Source organism: Abramis brama (genome assembly GCF_963993115.1).
Source record: "Abramis brama genome assembly, chromosome: 21".
Taxonomy (NCBI): Eukaryota; Metazoa; Chordata; class Actinopteri; order Cypriniformes; family Leuciscidae; genus Abramis; species Abramis brama.
The window spans coordinates 14,395,676-14,416,886 of NC_139983.1; the positions used below are offsets into that span (position 1 = coordinate 14,395,676).

The following is a 21,211-nucleotide window of genomic DNA, read 5'->3' on the forward strand; positions in this document are numbered from 1 at the left end:
TGTCCTTTTTATTTGAGTTCAATGATGTCAAATGGCTCTAGTGAGATTCATAGTTTATTTTTATTTTTTTGTCATTTTAAGCAGAGCTGTGTTTTTCTAGTAATATTATACAAAATAGTATTATACAAAATAGTCATGTTTGCAAAAAACTGCTATTCTAATAACACGTTTGAGGGAATAAACTGTGGAATTTATAGATTATTTGCCTCAATGGGTCCATAAAAACAAAAAGCTACAACATTTAATTTGTATGGTAATTTGATCATTTTCTTTTTAATAGTTATAATTTAATAGATGGGTTGAAAATTTGTTTGAAACCATCCTTTATAGTCTGAATTTATTCATTCATTGAAATAATGCTAGATATGTAATATTTAGGCCTATAATAAATATTTCACTCATTATTAGCAGATAATTAGCTCAATATTTCACTCAACTCGCTCTAATCAAGTAGTTTTTTTGTGAATTTCTACTTTTTAAAGTAGTTTTTAAAATCTGTAATTTTTCTTTTATTAAAGTGCGTTTTGTTAAAAAAGAAAATGTTTTCATTCATTTAACTGTCATTTTAACAGATGATAATAATAATAACAACCGCAATTTAATAATACTGTTTATTTATTTAATAACTGATTAAAGGGATAGTTCACCCTAAAATGAAAATTAGCCTATTTACTCACCCTCAAGTCTATAGGTGTATATGACATTCTTCTTTCAGACGAATACAATCGGAGTTATATTAAAAAATGTACTGGCTCTTCCAAGCTTTAAAATGGCAATGAATTGCCGTTTTTTTGTTTTGAAGTCCATAAAAGTGCATCTATCCATCATAGTATGTAAGTGTATGGAAGAATTAGTAAGTGATGTTTATTTATTTTTTATTATATCTATTTTTTTATTAATTATTTAGAAATTTGTTATACAAACAATTTTATTTTATTTTTTTATGTATTTACTTATTTTCGCCAGCCCTGTTACAATCAGTAAAGCCCCTCCTTTTTTTTTCTTTTTTTTCTTTATTGATTATGTATCTGACAATAAGCAGACATAAACGACAGAACATATAGAACTTCTACAGGAATTAAATTATATCAAATATATGTAAAGTTTCACACAACAAAAAAATAAATAAAAAATAAATAAATACATATACAGTATAAAATAACATGATTAATAAAATATTACCAAAAAAATCATCATAATATTTCAAGAATCTGTCACTTTTCTTGTTTTTAATCAACCTTATAGATTTGAGAAATGCGTAAATTTCAATTAAGAAATGTGGAAAAGTAGGCTGCGATTTGGAGAATTTTTGCTTGTGAATACATTTTTTTCCAAACAAAATAAAAAAATGTACGTAGACGGGCTCTGGTTCTACTGTCTATGGTTCAACGGCCCGCTCCTTTTTTGAATAATTCCGGCGCGAAGTGACGTGCACTCATCAGTTACTCAGCGGATGTGCTGCTTCTGCCTGCCTGATCTCCTCCTCGACCAGCCCAAGCAACTGACAGGCCTGCATTGACTTCCTGGCGGATCACAGTAACTTTGTAGCTCGAAGAACAACTTGAGGTCATTTCTTATCATAAATACTCGCATCAGATGCACATATATCCGTAAGTACTACCACTTTATCGATTGTTTAAGCTCTGAATACGCCGTTATTTCAGTATACTGCTAGCTGCATTGCTGTGCTGTGTTACTTTCTAAACACAAAGTTGACAGCTTCAAAAGTGTGACACTGTGGGATTTAATGCACTTAACTGTGTCTGCATGGTTCAGTCAAGGCAGTAACGTTAATCCTCTATATTTTGTTGTTACACAGAATTATATCTGACTTTAAGGTTGAATTTATGTTATATTCAGACTCAGGCAGAGAATAGACCTTCAACTGCTCCATGTATGCAAATGCATTGTCGTGTAAAAGAGGGCGTGTGGTTGTTTTGGTTGTGACTTGCCATGATTATTTGTTTATGTTTATAACGTGTTAAAAGTGGACAAATGGTTTCATTAAAGGGAGCATTTATTTCTTACAATCTGCAATTTGAGCCATGTATTGAACCATTGGACTATAATTTCAGTGTAGTTTACAAACTTTACAAACCTAGAGATCCCCTATTCAGAATAAATTCTGTATAGAAATATATATTCTATACATGCCCAAAATGTATAACTTTAGATATTTTTTATGTTTATGTATGTTCACGTTCCCACTGCATAACCTTCAAGACCCATAATGGTTGAAAACCAAGGCACTAGCCAGGGGATTACAGTGTGCTCCAAATGTATTGTTTGTGTATTTTCATATGAAAAGGGTTATGGGAATGCCAGAGAAGGGAATGCTGTGGGAGATATGACTCATACAGGAAAGTGGCTTGTAATCCTTTTTAAGGCGCCCTCTGTAAAGAAGAAAAAAGAAGACATTTGGCTTTGCTTTTAATTCAGTCTCTTGTTTTGAAAGAACATATGTAGCCACAAGGAACTTTGAAAAGTTATGCGGCATTGCTGATGTACAGCGTTTGGTGGAAACATTGTGCTGTTGGGTGGAGTGGTTAAGTTAAGTGATTACACATATTGTATGGCACCCAAAAGGTGTTTGGTACAAACCAGCTGCCAGGGGTGATTCGTGAACTATCACCATTTGTGAGCAAAGCAAACCCGCCAAATTCCTATAATTACTATGGTTTGTTTGTTCTGTACATTTATAGGGGATCTCCTTCCAACAGTGTAAGATCCTGCCGCAATCCTAACTCTTACTTTATTTTATTTTTATGGCAGTTTTATTGCAGTGTTATTTACAATGCATTTTAGCAGAAATTATGGTTACAATTTTAGATTTTTTTTTTTTTTTTGAGAAATTCCTTAACTGTAAGTATTTTATATTTATATATTTGACAGGCCCTTTTATCCAAAGTGACTTAGTTGGTCTAAGTATACAGTTTTTCAGTATATTTGTTTTCTAGGAATCAAATCAATGACTTGGCATGGATTTACCAGTGACATTTTAAAGGGTGAAGACATACATATGTATATAATATGACCCCTATGTTTTTGCATTAGGTCAGCCTTAACCTAATGACCCAGCAAGAGCAGCATCAGTTCAAGGAATGTTTGGAGGAAGCCCAGTCTTGGATGCAGGCCGTCCAGGACAGGCTTAAACAAAATGATAACACCCAAGGGCCCAGATCAGAGCTGGAGGTCAGGCTCCGAGAGACAGAGGTGAGACCTCCCTTGACCTTTAACCTATTTAGAGCATGGTAGTACTCAAATAGAACCATTTCAGTTTCTCAAATGTGTCTCATATTTGCTAAAGAAGCTATTGGGATCATTTCACATTCAAGCTGCACGATTAGGCTAATTGTTAAAGGCACACTATGCAGTTTCCGTTTTTGTCAGACAGCGACCCCTAGAGTCACTGTGGAGTACTTGTATTTAACGTTACTGTCGTAAATCCACACGCGGTCAGTTTCTCGTTTTCTTTTCCTTGACTCTTCCGACCACGCTTTCTTTGTTTTCTTCGCTGACTCTTGTCATGATTCACGTCTGAAATGCGTGCTAGTGTCTTCCATAGAGGCTGCTCCCCCCCACCCTTAAAAGCTTACAGTAGTGATCAAAATAGAGTAAATCACCTTTTGAAAGTAGCTTGACGGTTCAAATGAAGACTGTATTTACATTGTTACACCAGTAGGTGGCGACAAGTGACTGTTAAGAAATGTATTTGTCATTGAATCTTTTATTAAAGCTGCAGTCCGTAACTTTTTTTGTGTAAAAAATTATCCAAAATAATAATAATTAAAAAAAAAAAACATAACCAGCCAGTGTTCAAAACTATCTGCTTGCCTTAGCTCGATTCAAATCGGTTAGCTTTTAATAATGATTTTAATTCCAGTGGTACTTCCGCAGGAAATTCGAGCATGTCTTTGCGTAATTACGTCACATCTGTACACATAAAGAAGGTGTCTCGGCAAGTAGGCTATGTTGCATGTGAGGATGTTGGAGGTGGAGATTTATAGCCTTTTCTCACAGTACTTGAAATAATTAAACTTATAGCAGATCCAAAATGTTTAAAACGACAATCACCAGTGACAACTGGAGATTCACCAGTTGTAAAACCCAAAAGACTTCGGACTTCGGAGAGGGTAGAGAAAAAAAGAGACTGCAACTGGGCCCATGCGAAAACAAGGATAAACATCGGCAGGGCTTTTGAAAGATGGCGTGAACTCCGTGTTTTAAAGGGGTTTAAAACGGACGCAGAGACGGCTTTATTTTGCTAGACAGGTAAGACATTTCAATAGTCTAATTACGTAACAGTAGCGCACTTGTTTGCTTAATTTACACAGTTACGGACAGTTTCCTTTGTTGTGCCTTTCTCGTTTTGCTATTATGGTAAATATGACGTATTTTTTGCTAGCTATGAGAGAGAATTTTCTACTCCAAGAAAATCAAACCCGCCTCCTCCGTTGTCAAGTATTGGATCTGAATCAGATCGGTAAAGTGGAAATTTTCCTGATGTAAGATGTTTATATTATGTTATATTATAACACACTTATGCATAACAGGGATTCTGTTCATACACCGTTTATTTCATAGCACTTTGATTGTTATTTGTTTGATAACTGCTCTTCTATGATTTGCACGGTTTGACATGATATGATAAGCGATCGTTAGATTTAATCAGCACGATTTACTGCAATGCTTTTTTCCCCCTTAGTTGATCAGAACAAAAGTGGATGTTACTTACTTGTTCGGACGTCATTTTCCATTGAAAATTCTAATATTGATCATACTTCCAAAAAGTAGCCTATATTCTGTGATTCTGAATGCCCGTATCCACACCGGCGCGGTGATTGACAGCCGCAAACTCACCTCAAAACATTGGATTCATCCGCGCTGTTTCATGCCGATGTACAACCCACGTAAAGTTGATAATTCTGCAAATAACTGCAATTGCAGATTTCGAACAGAGATGGCGACAAAGAAGAAAAGCTATGGACTGCAGCTTTAAAGAGATTCATTAAAAAACACTGATTCATCCAGTAATGAAACAAGTAAAGTTTTTATTAGTGAGTCATTGAATCATTCAATCAAACCGATTAAAACATATATCATATATAAATAATTCACATTATTTTAGATATGTTAAATAGATTACAACAAATAACATTTTGTCAGAACTTCTATGTTATTTTGTTGTTTATTCAGAATTGAGGGAAAATCATGATCTCTATTTTAAACAAAAGCATAGTTGTCAATTTATCCAGAATCGTGCTGCTCTATTTCACAGAGATAAATTGTATATAATCTCATCGGTTTAAATGTTCCATTAAGCATGACTTTTCTTTGTTGTAAAGAAAATCCATAGCTCAGAGCCTGAAGGCAACGTGAAGATGGACAGGGTGCTTGTGGCTTCTGAAGCTCTGCTTCGAAATGGAGATGAAGAAATGAAGAATCAGACTCATTCGAAACTCAAAGATCTGAAAGCATTCTGGGAGGAGACGGAAACCTACATCATTCACTGTCACAGGTACAGATTTTGTCCATAGGTTGACCAATCATATCACCAATGTATCACCAATCATATTCACTTGTACTTAAATGATACTTAAAAGTGTCTTCCTATCCACCTTATTTTTCAACGTGGCAGTAAGGTGTTTTCTGTGAATGTGCGAGACTTTCTATTTATTAGCTGCTATAGGGAAATAACGAGAAAAATATATCAAAGTGCAGTAAACTGTAAAACTGTTTTTGCTACAAATACAAACCAGCGTCTTTATAATAATTTAGGACACTACATTAAAATAATATGGTAAGAAATACCAGTTTGCAATATCAAGCAGTATAACGAGCGTTTTGTACAGCAAAAAATAACTGGAAGCAAATAATACCGGAAGCCAGACACAATTTGCCATTACAAATGGCTTCGCCCCCTCTTACCTGAAAGTTAAGGTGGATACCAAAATGTCAAAATGACATTTGCGACATGACTTTTGCCAGACAATTTTACTACAGCAATTGGGGGACTTGGCCATTTCTGGTGGATCTTTTTGGTTCTTTTACCTCAGATGTAGGGACTTTTACGTTTGCATGATTTTCAATCGGAACCTAATTTACCATACATTTTTACACAAATGATTATGGATCAATTTTCGATTAGAATTGATAATTTTTTCTGTTGTCATGCAATTTGAGACCAGTGATTAAAAAATATTTCTGTGTATATATAGGCCTATAAAAGAGTCCTAAAAAAAATTGTCCACAACTGTTTTCAACATTGATAATAATAATGAATGCATATAAGAATGATTTCTGAAGGATCATGTGACACTGAAGATTGGTGTAATGATGCTGAAAATTCAGCTGTGTATCACAGGAATAAATTATATTTTAAAATATATTCAAATAGAAAACTATTAAAAAACTGTTAAATATTAAAGTGTCATAATATTTAACAATATTACTGTTTTTTTGTAATTTTTATCAAATAAATGCAGCCTTGTTGAGCAAAAAAGCTATGTAGGAAATCTTTATATTTATTAATTTAGCAGTCATTATAGAATAATATTTGACCACAGAATGCCTCGATTGATCGATATAAAATATATAAGTATTTATTTATTTCATATTTTTTGTCATATTGATAGTCGTATCGAGTGGGTGTGGTTGCACTGGAGTGAATACCTAAAGGCCCATGAGGAGTTTGGGATTTGGCTGGAGAAGATGCACAGGGCTCTGGAGCCCCTGCTCGAGATGCAGCTGGGTCTCCAAGAGAAGCTGTGGCAGGTGGATCATCTGCAGGTCCTTCACAGTGACATCCAAGCCCAGGCTCAGTTTCTGGAGAGGCTCCTGGATGAGGCTGCAGCCCTGTTCAGTCGGACAGAGGACCCCAGTGTAAATGAGCAGGCTCAGCAAGGTCTTCAAGATGCCTACAACCACATTCGAGACCGAGCACAGGTAAGCCTTCATCTGTTCAGGTCAATAATTAAAATTCAAGAGTTTAGTTATCACTGACAACCAGAACAAATATGTGTTGAATCATTTCAGAATGTTTTAAGGCAATTAATGGAACGCAATTTGTTCTACAATAAAATTATGCATTTCAAGAATTTGAAAACCTTTGAAGCTGCATTATATTGTTATTATACCATGGTCTGGGTGAATACTCGATTCTGATTGGCTGCAGGGTGTCCATTAAAAAGTGATAGAGGACACCTAGAAATAAACCATCAGGAGTAACCAGGGAAACCAAGTTATTGTTTGTAAAAACTTTAGATTTCGATTGTAAAACTAATTAAAATATAAACTAATGTTTTAAAAATGTGTTATTTGGCAAGTGACCATGGTATAAGCGGGTTAATGCCCTTCGAGGTGTCCATTGTCAGGTATTAATGGACCTCCGTTGCGCGTCGGACGGTTCACGCCTCGCCGTCGTCCATTAATACCTGACAATGGACACCTCGTCGGGCATTAACCCTTACATGTTTCATAAGGTTGTTCAGGATGTTAAATTATAATCTTCGATTTCTTTTGCACCCACTTTTGAAGGTCATTCAAAAGATCTAGTTTCAAGATTCATTCTTCTTCAGTTCTTCACTGCTGTCACTGACTGGTTGTAACTTGTTTGATCTTCCATAGTTATTATTGAAGAATGTATTATTAGGGGTCTACATAAAGTTTTTGGTCGGTAAGATTTTTTAAATGGTTTTGAAAGTTTATTTTGCTCACCAAGACCAAGATTTTTGGGAAATTGTATTGAATCCAATTAGGGTCCATTTCACACCATACAGGCTGTAACCAGAAATCGAAGAGTGCATGAGGGTTAAAAGAACAGCATTTATTTGAAATAGAAACCTTGCAACAATGTAAAAATCTTTACTGTCACTTTTGAACAATTTAATGCATCCTTACAAAATGAAAAGTATTATATTTATTTTTAAAAAATGTGAATAGTAGTGTGTAATGTATAGGATTTTTATTTATGTAATTTAACCATATACTTAATGCATCAGTCATATTTATTGCTGTTACCTGCAGAGTTTATAAAATTGAAAATAATACTGTAGTGTCAAAGATATGACTTTGTCCTTTAATAGAAATGCATTACTTATTTGCAGGAAAGGTTGGCATTGGCACAGAAAGTAGTAGAGGAGCACCAGCAATACCAAAGTTGCTTTCATAAATTCCACACCTGGCTGATGTCTAAAACAGAAGAAGTCAGACGTTTCAGTGACATGGAGGATACGACACAGAATAGGCTGAAAGCCCTGCAGGTACACTGACCTACTTATTAGGGGGAGGGGAGGTCAGAATGATCAACTGGGAAAATCATCCCTGCTTTGGAAGCCAAGCTGTGGATAAGTCATCCCAGTTTAGCCGAGTACTTGCTAATTTGCGTCCTCATTCTCATTTCGGGCTACTGTATTAAAGGGGGCATGTGAAAAATCGTATTACTATGTCTAAAACTATGTAAAATCTAGTACTATGTAAACATGCAGAACCTTAAAGGAGCCGTATGTAAGATTGTGGCCAAAACTGGTACTGCAATCACTTTCAAATTACTGTAGAGCGGTGTATCCCCTCCCCCTCCCCCCTGACTCGAGGTTGCCAGATAGGCTGCAGGATCCAGCACGAACGTTTGTAGCTGCAGCTGTGGTAACTAGAGCTGAGCTGGCAACCCGGATGCCGAAACACTACTGACTTCATGATTGGTAGATAGGTGGAGGGTGGCGCTTCAGGCCAAAACACAAGATGACAACATCAACATCAGTTGAGGGCTGCAACTTCACTTTTTAAATGACAATATCCTGGCCGTACTACTGTTGTCAGTGATATAAGTATTTGAAATGAACATGATTTCTTAATGTCTAGTGACATATCAGGGCCATTTTATGATTAATTGAAATACATTTCTTACATACAGCTCCTTTAATTAAGTAAAACATGTATTGAACCATAGATGCAAAAGTGACGAATAAACATTAATAATAATGAATAAACACCATTTCTGTGTTGAGGAACTTGAAGGAATAATGAGGAAGTACTACTATTTCCAAACACCCAAAGAAAATTATACTCCCCTATAATATAAATGGTCTCAACAGAATTAATAAAACTATGAGCTGACGGCTCAGAAATTCCTTTCTGAGCTGTTCACATCCTTGGACTTATTCTTTGTTTCCATAGCAACGTTCACCATGCCAAAATGGGTCCATGACTTTGTTGTTGTTGACAGGAAGATACTTCATCATTACATTCATTCATTTATTTATTCTCTCTCGAAATATTGAGGAACAAAAGAAAAAAAAGGTATAATAAAAATTGGTCAAGGTATCTCCCTGACTACCTCGATGCTGTGCGGCTTCTTTCTTTGCCACAGTCATGTTTGGCTTGCTCCCTGGGGGATTAAGGAGTGATTTTCTGTAAAGCTGCTTTGAAACAATATGTATTTAGAAAATTGCTATACAAATAAACTTGACCTGACTTTCACTGTTGAGGCTGCTGCCATTTTGCATATTTTTTTATATGATGGCAGTTAGAGTTTGACAGATGTGAACAGTGGTACTGTAATTGATGGTGTCAACTGATGTTGGGCAAAAATACAATGATTAAAAAAATTTGAATAAATTATAATAACTTTAAGTATAGTTATTAATAGTATAACTATAGTCTTTATAATGGTTACAATATAACGAGTAACAATTATTAATATTAATTATTTGTATAATTTAATATAATTGTAGATTATACAGTGTTATTTTCATATTATTTATTGTAGTATTTATTAATATTTTGAATTAGCTTTATTTTTATATTTTCAGATTTCATTTTAAATTTAGTTTACGTTTTTAGTAATTTTGTTATGTGCTTTTGTCATTATTATTTTTATTGTGATATATTATTCTATATAATTATTTTAGTTTTAGTAAGTTTAGTAATTCAGTTAATTGCCAAGGCAGCACTTCTTTCAAGTTGTTCATCTAAAATTTGTTTTATTTTGTCAACTTTATTTCAATTTGCGCAAACGATTTTTAATAGATTTAGTTGTAGCTTTGTTTAACAATAACAACAATGATGATATATGGAGTTAATCACTGTATATTCTACCTGCAATATTTCTTAATTAATGGTCAGTGTACACATCGAGATGGTCATCTTTGGCTATTGATCACATTCCACTTCTTATGCCATGTTAAGAAGGCCTTGTTGCAAATATATTATGAAGAATATGTACAATGAATCATAATGAATTCATTATTCCCCCTAGGAGCTGAATGCTAGTATAGCTCAAGAAGAACTCACTCTCCAGCACATTGAAAGGTTGTCTGAGGCGGTGAAGGCCAACACGTCTCCAGCAGGTGCGGAGAAAATCACAAAAGAGATGGAGGAGTTGAGGCAGACCTGGCAGAGGTTACGCCAAGTGCTGGTGGAGAATCAAGAAGAGCTCCAGAGCTCACTGGACTCTGAGAGCGAGTATTCAAACCGCTGTAAGGAGCTGTGGGCGGACCTGGGGCAGATCAGATCCCTGGTCCAGAACCTCAGCAGTGAGCTGGAGAGCAGGGATGGAGAGAGGACTGAGGAACACTTGGTTGCTCAATGGAAGACGCACACGGTTAGCATTCTGTTCATTTCTCTCACCACTCCCAAATACTTTTAATGCCTTCTTGTAGGACACAGATGGAGACTCAACATATTTTTGTGACAGCTCATGACACTTACAGTGATTTAGGAATGCCTTGGGTAAATTCCTATTGGGGGTGTGACAGTAATTTGATCCGTAGTAAATCAAATTCTATAAGTAGTTTTTGGAAGAGCTCTGTGGTGTGGAATACCTCCTAAATGATGGACACACAAGGGTGAAATGTTGTGACACTTTGTGTTCAGTATTTCAGTGCAAACATCTTGCGTCTTATTCACTTACTGCATAGGGCTTTACCACGCACAATCACCTTTTTTCTATCTAAGTTCGACTTATTAGACATTGAGATGATTTAATTACGTTTTCTGATTTAAACTTAGCAAAAACAGTGTCAGAAGTTGAGTTAAGTATTATATGCATTATATATATTTTTCATTATTACATGACATATTTGAAATTATTTTTGGCCATCTTTCCAGGGTGCTTTCCCCTGCCTCTGGCCTAAGAAACTGAGATAGCCCTATGACCCTAGAAGGTCGTATAAGGATCTATAGATATTAGTACCCATATCCCATTTGCATTACAATTAAACCTTTATTGAAAACACCCAATCAATTGTAGATGATTATAATGGCATTTGAAATCTGATGTTTTTATGTCAATTTGACAAAGTTATTAATTGGACCAAGTTTGCTGTTAGCAGTGGGGAAAAACCAACAAGGATGAAAACCTTTTTTTAGATCAATGAAAGCTGTCCTGGACCCCATGTGGAGAAATCCTGCATTAATGCCCTGCTTGAATGAGCTCCCTTCAAACTCATGATGTGTGTACTAACTTCATTGATTAGTTCTCTACATCCACATTTCAGAAGGTGCGCAACAAGCTCATCGCAGAGGAGCCAGGGGTGGAACAGCTAAAATCCCGGTTGAAAGAGCTATTCCGATTCCCACAAGATTCTAAAAACCTGTCTGATGAGGTGCTAGCAGTGGTAAAAGAGTACCAGAGGTGAGCAGCAACCACACACGCACACCCAAAGAGCCTCCGGCAAAGGAGGAATGAGGCTAGGAGAAATACTTTGATGGATATTTTATTAATCATTAGCTATTGAGACTGACGTTGGTAAACATTCCATCATGCAGACACAACGGGAGGCTCGTCACATTCCCATTGTGTTACTGTCAATGGGACGTCACTCACACAGGTCTAGTCAGCCGTAAACAATGTGTATCCAGCAATAAAAGAGTGCTAATGTAAGCACTTCAAACAATTAGTGCATTACACACAGGGTTTACTGCATTTATTTATGCATTTGTTTTGTGGCAGCCATCTGTTGAAAGCCCTATAAGCTCATACTGTAAAGGACTACTCAGTAGAGTTGTTTTGTGTTTCCTGTGACAGTGTGAAAGGCAGATCTTTCAGGCTGTCCTCTGAAAGCGAGACGAGTCTCCGGCAGATACTGCAGGACCCTCTGTATGGCTTCAGCCAGTGGAGTCAGGTGGTTTCTCAGGTACTGGAGGCTTCCGCCGAGGTGACGGAATTCTCCCATATCGCTCTGCTCGTGCAGAATATAGAGGTAAATTATTTAAAGCCACAGTTTTCTTGAAAAAGCGTGTGAGCGTGTGGTCTAAAAATGTGTCCCTCCAGATACACTACAGTTCAAATGTTTGGGGTCAATAAGATTTTTTTTTTTTCTTGAGAAATTAATCCTTTTATTCAGCAAGTATGTATTCAATTGATCAAAAAACACAGTAAAACATTTATAATGTTATAAAAGATTTCTATTTCAAATAAATGCTGTTCTATTCATAAAAAAATATATAAAAAACTGAAATTATCACAGTTTCCACAAAAATATAAAGCAGCACAACGGTTTCAATATTGATAATAATTAGAAATGTGTGCTTGAGCACCAAATCATCATATTAGAATGATTTTTGAAGGATAATGTTACACTGAAAACTGGAGTAATGATGCTGAAAATTTAGCTTTGCTATCACAGGAATAAATGACATTTTAAAGTATATTAAAAAAGAAAAATTGTAATATAATTTCACAATATTGCTGTTTTTACTGTATTTTGATCAAATAAATGCAGCCTTGGTGAGCGTAAGAGACTCAATCTTACTGACCACAAACAGAACAGGATATGTCTGAAGCAATTTTTTTACACTTTATTTTAAGGTGACTTAGTTACATTGTACTTATTCAAATAAGTACTAAGTAATATTAATTAACTACTTACTATAGAGTTTGGGTTTGGTTTAGGGTTAGTTACTTGTAATTATGCATCATTTAATGCATAAAAACTACGTCACCTTAAAATAAAGTTTGGAAATAATTAAGAATCGTACCAAAATAATTCAATTGTTACCTGACTTTCAGGTTGCATCATGCATTGCATCATTTAGTAAGGAATTGTGTGAATCAAATCATTCAGAGCAAATATTAACCCCAGGACTCAACAAAAAGACACTTTTACTCTAGTCTGGCCCCTTCCAAAAATGTCAAATTAATTAAATAAAATTAAATACATATTTAAAAAAAAATTTAATATGTTTTTTAATTTTCAATAATAGCTGGAAACTATATTGTTATGTAACTCGATTGCTATTAATTCATAACACGCTTGCTCGGATATATCGCTAATGGCGCAAAATGCTTTATAATTTATTTATAATTTTAGCCCGTTCTAAATGGTGTTTTTAGGGTTATCTTACGTAATTCTTGCAATTTAGACAACACCATTTATGTTAGCCAGCTAAATAATGCTGTGTGATGCTGTGGTTTGAATCTCTCTCATATTGGGTTTTAGTCTTGCACACCTCATGCAGAGATTTGAGCTGTATTGAAGATCAGCCTTTTTTTTTTTTTTTTTTTTTACTCTGAATGCACCTGATTTACACTTTGTTTTGAGAAAAAAAAAGGTTACAAATGCAGTTTATGCTACAATCTGTTGTGGATATGATCATATTGTATTTAAGCATTTGAAGTGATTTTTGCCTTCATCTCGGCACCTTAATTCAGTGCTGATGCTTTGTTCTCTTTGAAGTTATTGAGTGTGCTCTTTCTTCTTTTGTTTTGTTCTTTGTAGAAGTTGCTTAAAAACAGCGTGCAGCTTCAGGAGCGCTTGAGTTTGCTCCAGGTGAAGAGTGATCTGCTTAGCTCTGTTTTTGGCCAAGAGAAAGCTGTTGATCTGTTGGAAGAGCTCAGCGGGGATATGAGGAAGAGAGAGTTACTCCACAGCCAGCTCCAACAGCGCAAGAACCGCCTGCAGGTACACCAACAGCCAGAGCTCAAAATGTTATTGTTGAGTACAGACTGTATACCCCCGCCATTAGCCATAACATGCATAGTCTTACATAACAGAAAATATGGTCAAAGTCACAGCTTATCATATCTGGCTGAAAAAACTAGAAGCCTTGTTTGTTTGAATAAATGTATGCAGGCAGATAAAGTTGTAAAAATAACAACCTATTCTTAATTTTTTATAGAGTTATCTACCTTTAAATGAAGAGGTTGATGAATTTTTATTATGTCTACAGCAATTAAGAACAATTGTGGTATTGAATACAAACATAGATAAAATTGAAAAGATAAAAAAAACCTGCAAAAAACATTTAAAGGTGCCATAGAATGGATTATTTTATTATTTTATAATGTTTCCTGGGGTGCCCTTATAATGTTAGTATGTTTTTTAGATCAAAATTTGTTATAATTTAGAAATAAAAGGCATATTTCCTAGCCTGATTTCATCCATTGATTTGAACACTCTGTTTGAAGGGGCGTGTCTGCTGTGAGACTTCAGTGTTGTTGCCCACTGCTGTGATTGGCTGACATGCTTGCATATGAAATATCTGGCATTACATGTAGAGCTATCTGGAAAACTTTTACTATTACAGCTTTTATATGTTTTTACTATTACAGCTATCGGGATTAACGAATCATGAGAAGTTTTTTTTAAGTATTTAGATCTATTCCCATCACATAAAAGGTTTCAGTGATGAGCACTGAGCAGATGACAGCCTGTTGATCGCGTGAATGAAGATCTTATCACTGCAACGCGATATACTGATGCATAAACAGTGTTGAACGACTTTGAAAGAAAGATTATCTGTCTGAATTTGAACAATTACACATCAGAAATTCACATAACCCACTGGTTCTCCAGAGGCTCGGATGAAGGAGCAAAAAAATATTTTTGTGTTCATTTGTACAACCAAACACTGAGCAACTGCCATGCTTCGTTCGCTCGTTTGCAAGCCATGATGTCTCTCGAGGAAAAAACAATATCGCGCTGGATCTAGATAACACAATGTAAATTATCGTTAATAAAATCCCTACTTGCCGCTTGCGGGAATATAACGTTAGTTGAAATTGCCCCCTTCGTCCGTTTGAGACGCCGAGAGAAGCCTGGCTGCTTGATATTGTTGTAACAGTCCGTGGTGAAATGGGCAGAGCAACTAAACAACTTCGAATTAAACTGTAGCGGTATCCGATTATAGATAGATAGATTATAGATAGATCTGCCATTTTCCCTATGATCCTCCTCCTGCTTGTTTCTTCACCTGCAGAACTTCCGATGATTCGGCTGTGCAGTTCCGCCTGGCACTGAGCATGGGCTGGCATATGCAAATTTTTAGAGGCGTACATATTAATGATCCCATCGGTTTCGTCACAGTTGGTGTTATGTGGAGATTCGCCCGTTTTTCAGGGGTGTTTTTCAAAAACGAGATTTAAATAAGAAAGAGAAAACTATGGTGTTTGAGACTCACTGTATGTCATGTCCATGTACTGAACTCTTGTTATTTAACTATGCCAAGATAAATTCAATTTCACATTCTATGGCACCTTTAAAGAGAAATACAAATATATATGTGTAATATTTTAATTATAATGGAGGAAAATGATAAAGTAGAAACAAATGTCTAATGTATATCTACATATATATAAAGTACTGTGCAAGTCTTTTGCACGTTAGTATTCTCACAAAAAAAAGGCTATAAGCCAGTTATTAATATCTTTTGCTGCTGTGTGTCAGTACCAAATATCAGTTTACATTTCCAAATATTCTATGGAAAATAATTTTATTCAAATATTATTCCAAATCACTTTCTTTATTTACTTTTTTATTAAAATATTATATTATATTATATTATATTATATTATATTATATTATATTATATTATGTTATATTATATTATATTATAGTATATTATATATATATATATATATATATATATACATATATATATACATACACACACATATATATATCTATATTTATATATATATACATACACAGTACAGGTCAAAAGTTTGGAAACATTACTAGCCTTTCATTCAAGCCTGCATTTATTTGATAAAAAATACAGAAAAAAAATGTAATATGATTGGTTTTCAATGTATTATACTTTAAATACTTTATCATTTATTTCTGTGATGCAAAGCTGAATTTTCAGGATCATTTCTCCAGTCTTATCACATGATCCTTTAGAAATCATTCTAATATGATGATTCATTATCAAAGTTGGAAACAGTTCTGCTGCTTAATATTTTTTCATAACCTGTGATACTTTTTTAGGATACTTTGATGAATAAAAAATAAATAAATAAATAAAAAAAGAAGCAAATGTTTTAAAAATAGAAATCTTTTGTAACAACAATATACACTACTGGTCAGTAATTTGGGGTCAGTAATTTTTTTTTTTTTTTTTTTTTGAAATAAATCAATACTTTTATTCAGCAAGGATGTGTTAAATTGATAAAAAGTGATTGTAAAGAAGATTTATATTATTAGAAAATATTATTTTATTTTGAATAAGTTCTTTTTAACCTTTTATTCATCAAATATATTAGGCAGCAGAACTGTTTCCAACACTCATAATAAATCAGAATATTAGAATGATTTCTATTTTCTAAAGGTTCATGTGATAGACTGGATGTCACATGTGACACTGAAGACTGGAGTAATGATGCTGAAAATTCAGCTTTGCATCACAGGAATAAATTATTTTTTAAAGTATATTCAAATAGAAAACTATTATTTTAAGTTGTAATAATATTTCACAATATTACTGTTTTTTTCTGTATTTTTGATCAAATAAACGCAGCCTTGATAAGCATTAGAGACTTCTTTCAAAAAAAAAAAAAAAAATCGTAATGTTGCCAAACTTTTGACCTGTACTGTATATTATATCTGCATCCTTTTTGACATGAAGCGCCATTTTCAGATTTCTATCAGTGGGTGAATATAAATGATATAATATATATTTTATCCTATGTACGCCCTCAGGGTTTGATATCAAAGACGAAGGACTTTTCCAATGCCTATGACTCCATACATAAAAAACTGACCTTCATAAAGGAACGATCTGTCAAGACGGGTGAACTTCAACCTGACATTCTAGCCAAGAAGAGCCAGGCCGATCAACTCCGGGTGAGCAGCAGAGAAAACAGAAGCGTGTAGCTGTTTCAGTCTTCAAAAAATGTTGCTTTTTGAATTTCTTTTTAAACAGCTGTTTTGGTTTTAATCTCTGCATGTGTTAAGCTGTAGACGTACAGTGACTTTTGATTAGATCGTCTTTCAGGCACTCACTAAAAGAGTCATGTGAATAATTTAAGGAGCTAGGAGTTATGTCACGCTGAGATCAATGTGTTTGCGCTGGTTGATCAGAGTGGCTTGTCCAGGTGGGAGCGGGAAAGACTCGCTAGTGGCAGACTGAATGTAAAATGAGTGTGCATCTATCTGCAGGTCATTAGAAAGGACTTGGAAGATTGTGAAGCCCATATCATAGCTCTGGAGACGCTGGTGTCATCCAACCCTGCTAACAGAACAAAGTTTGAGCGTCTGTATACCGACTGGAAATTGCTTTATAAGGCAGTTCAGGTAAGATCCGTTCTGCTTGAGGTTTTTTGGTTTTCTCCCCATATTGTTTATTTTTTTCTTTTCTTTTTTCTTTTGTGGAACACAAAATGAGACAATTTGAAGTGTTTGTGCTGCTCTTTTCTGTACAACAAAAGCAGACTACAATGAAGTAGTTCATGCTATATTCCAATTTATTGGAAGCCATACACTACGCTAGCTTTGTGCAGAGTATTTGTAAGCAGAGTGGAAATGGAGTTGTGAATTTTTTGAAAGTCGGACTGTCTCTGTCTTTCTATTGCTCCAAACTCCAATACATTAACCAGCAAAATAAATCCAATGATACTGTATACTCCTGGATTTTTTAAATGCTTTTGAAATAAGTCTCTTATGCTCACTAAGGTGGCATTTATTTGATCAAAAATACAGTAAAAAACTGTAATACTGTGAAATATTATTACAATTAATAATAAGTATTTTCTATTTGAATTCTTTTAAAATGTCACTTATTACTGTGATCTAAAGCTGAATTTTCAGCATCATTACTCCAGTCTTCAGTGTCACATGATCCTTCAGAAATCATTTTTATGATGCTGATTGGGTGCTCAAGGATGCTTAATATTTTTGTGAAAATTTCGTAAATAGAAAGTTCAAAAGAACAGCATTCAATGTTTTTTTTTTGTGAAATTTATAAAAATATGTCTATAGATCATCTCAGACTGCAGTCTATTGAAATTATATAATATTTTATCATATTATCATACTCAAACATTGCACTCGCAACTGTACAGAAATTGTATGAACAGAATTTCTCTTGTTACATCATGTCCCCAGACATCCGTAATACAAAACAAAACCTGTTGAAAGACTTTTACAGCAACTGTGGCAAATTTAGCTATGAAGTTATGAATACGCATAAGCTCAAATGAGATTTTAGAGCTGTTGCAAAAGGAAGATTGTCATAGAGTAAATTAATTTTCTTCCTTGGTGAACTATTCCTTTTCCTCAAGTTTTTTTGCATCGTTAATTGATAGAAATATGAAATTCTGAATAATGAGGGGAGGATACATACATATATTTTTACTAACCACTTCAAAAATGCCCAACTTCACAAGTGATTCTGATTTAACCCTGAAGATCTGTGGAAACCGCTGAGATCACACCCCGGTTTCCATACCTCCTGCTGTGTGTTGATCATGATGGTGATGAAGAAGATGACTATGAAGGCCTTGATCAAACCTCCTTACTTCAGTTTTAATGCGCACTTGTGGCCTGAAGAGATTTTTATTTTATTTTATTTTTTTATAACAGATAGCAGAGTTTTATTGCACTAAAATCCTTCTCAAGTCTGTTTCAGCTTCATAATGCAATGTATGTGTGTATTCACATGTATGAGTGTTGTTGTTCATTCCAGATTAAGGTGAATGAAAGTGAGGAGAACATTGCGGAACATGAGAGTTTACATGAAAACATTCTGAATTTGGAGAAGTGGTTGATGATCATGAGACAGAAGCTGGAGTCGTTTCGTGGATCAGATGGGGAATGGAGCATTGATAACCGCCAGCATGAGGCTGAGGTACGCCTATGAGCTACACTTATGGCTTAGTTACTACAGTTAATGTTGCTTTTATTAAGAAGAGTACAAGCTTCTGAAAGCTTTTTACGATGCTTGAAGGATCCCATTTAAATCTATAATGGTATTACTATTATGGTTTTTATTTTATTTGAATAATTGATTAATCTGTTGATTTATTTAGTTTAGTAATCTGAAGTAATCCCTGAATATTAGAATACAGTCCAAGCTAAATAATAATTAAACATTTGTTGTCAGCTATTTTCATTATCACTTTATGTCAGTTAATTGTTGCAGCACCTGTATTTTGGCAAAAATCTTGAATATATCATGGTATTGTTTTGTAAGAGATAACATTCTACACTTCTATAAATGTATTTAACCCATTCATAAACGTATTTAACAAGATGCAAATACTTGATGTACTACTATTACAAGTCACTGAGTCATGACACAAAAGCACACAATGTGCAGGATATGAGCACATTAATGTTTGCCTGTGCACGCATGACTCAATCTTGTGTCACTGTTGTTGTCCTCTAGAGGGCGCTCGGAGAGTTTCCAGAGAAGGAACTCCAGCTTCATCAGACGGAGGCTCAGGGTCAGACCGTGCTGGCCAAAACCTCGGAGAAAGGCAAAGTTCACATCGTTCAGGACCTTAAACGCCTTCGAGAGTCCTGGACGTCCCTCCACACGCTTAGTCTCAATCTTTACAGGTTAGGAGAAGTATTGCTTACAGGGTGTTGATTGTATTAAATGGACAGAAACTGTGACTCAAGAAGCATAATTGTGATACAATTTTGTCAGACCTGTTTAAAAACATAATAGGAATTCCAAAGGGCATATTTCACATTCTGTTTTAATTGCAACCAGTTCACCTACCCATGTTAATCTCAATTATTGTTGATTGCTGTGTGAATCAGTTCTGTGTTTACTAGTCAGGAGATCTAGAATATAGCATTTCCTATTGAACTATTTATTTTATAGGTGATATGTGTAATTTTTCATTGTTAAAATACTTATCCAATTTAAAATTTTTGGCTGATTAATTGCCAACATGGCCAATATATTTCTCTTTATCACTACTGAATATAAAATTAAATTAAAAAGGGAATTTTTGACATCATATTTATTACTTTCACCGTCACTTGTTAGGCTTCTAAATGGACATGCTGCCACAGGCAACCAAGATTCCCTATCACAGAAAACTGATTTCCTGCTGGACAGATGTGCAGACAGGCATCACCAGGGCACAGCTTCAGACTTTGAAGTGGGAATTGCCACAGGTGACAAAGGACTGGAACAGCATCAGAGATTCCTGCACGGATCAGAATCAAAAGATCACCCAGAGCCGGAGAGGAACATTGAAGCAAATCCGGATCAAATTCGAATTGTGGTCTCTGAGGGCATAGCAAGACCTGGACGTTCAGAGGTCAGGAGAAAAGAGAAGAGTTACCGAGACCAGTCCATGGATGATGAGGTGGATGCAGTCATGTCTGGAAGTGACCGTACTGTGAACAGGAAGCAGATAGGGATAAAAGGCTCTTACGGAGATGACTTGCTTAGGAGCGGTGGTCGGACTGGTGAATGGGTTGAAGAACACATAGCCAGTTCTGGGATTGAAGACCTGAATATGCGAGTCAAATACGGCTTTTCTGATGATGCACAGATCCCACCTAATGAGACCAGTGCTGCTTATGGCTCAACTGATGACTATCAGGTTAGGATGATTCAAATATGATTCTTGTTATTCTGACTGTCACCATTAGGGCTGGCATTATATCAAAAACGGGCAATATATTTGTAGCGATTTTGCATGCGATATAATTAAATGACAGTGAATATGGCAGTCATTTTATTTATTGTCAATTCATTCATTTTTCATGTATTGTTTTATTTAAGCATGTTGTTAATGCGTTGTTATACTCGTACATACACTACTGTTCAGATGTCTGGGGTCAGTAAATAACATTTTTAAAATTAGTATTTAAAAAGTATTTAATTAAGTTGATTTAAGTATTTGTATTTAAAAGAGTTTTAAAAAATGAAAATAGTCATCTTAAATTGTAATAATACTTCACTATAGTAATGTTTTAACTGTATTTTTGACTGAATAATTTAGTTTAAAAAAAAAAAAAAAGTAATATGT

The 21,211-nt window shown here is 34.9% G+C and overlaps 1 protein-coding gene across 1 annotated transcript in view; it reads left to right on the top strand.

The window, feature by feature from the left end:
* Positions 1 to 1,474: 1,474 nt before the first annotated feature.
* syne3 (spectrin repeat containing, nuclear envelope family member 3) overlaps positions 1,475 to 21,211 on the top strand; it is a 29,303-nt gene continuing 9,566 nt past the window's right edge. The window contains exons 1-14 of the mRNA XM_084097820.1: positions 1,475 to 1,610; positions 3,055 to 3,213; positions 5,346 to 5,518; positions 6,636 to 6,945; positions 8,106 to 8,261; positions 10,256 to 10,600; positions 11,496 to 11,632; positions 12,026 to 12,200; positions 13,719 to 13,901; positions 16,920 to 17,063; positions 17,379 to 17,513; positions 18,904 to 19,065; positions 19,606 to 19,778; positions 20,218 to 20,782. Of these exons, the coding sequence (XP_083953946.1) occupies positions 3,070 to 3,213; positions 5,346 to 5,518; positions 6,636 to 6,945; positions 8,106 to 8,261; positions 10,256 to 10,600; positions 11,496 to 11,632; positions 12,026 to 12,200; positions 13,719 to 13,901; positions 16,920 to 17,063; positions 17,379 to 17,513; positions 18,904 to 19,065; positions 19,606 to 19,778; positions 20,218 to 20,782 (2,802 nt within the window). The 5' untranslated portion in view covers positions 1,475 to 1,610; positions 3,055 to 3,069. The remainder of the gene's footprint in view (positions 1,611 to 3,054; positions 3,214 to 5,345; positions 5,519 to 6,635; positions 6,946 to 8,105; positions 8,262 to 10,255; positions 10,601 to 11,495; positions 11,633 to 12,025; positions 12,201 to 13,718; positions 13,902 to 16,919; positions 17,064 to 17,378; positions 17,514 to 18,903; positions 19,066 to 19,605; positions 19,779 to 20,217; positions 20,783 to 21,211) is intronic.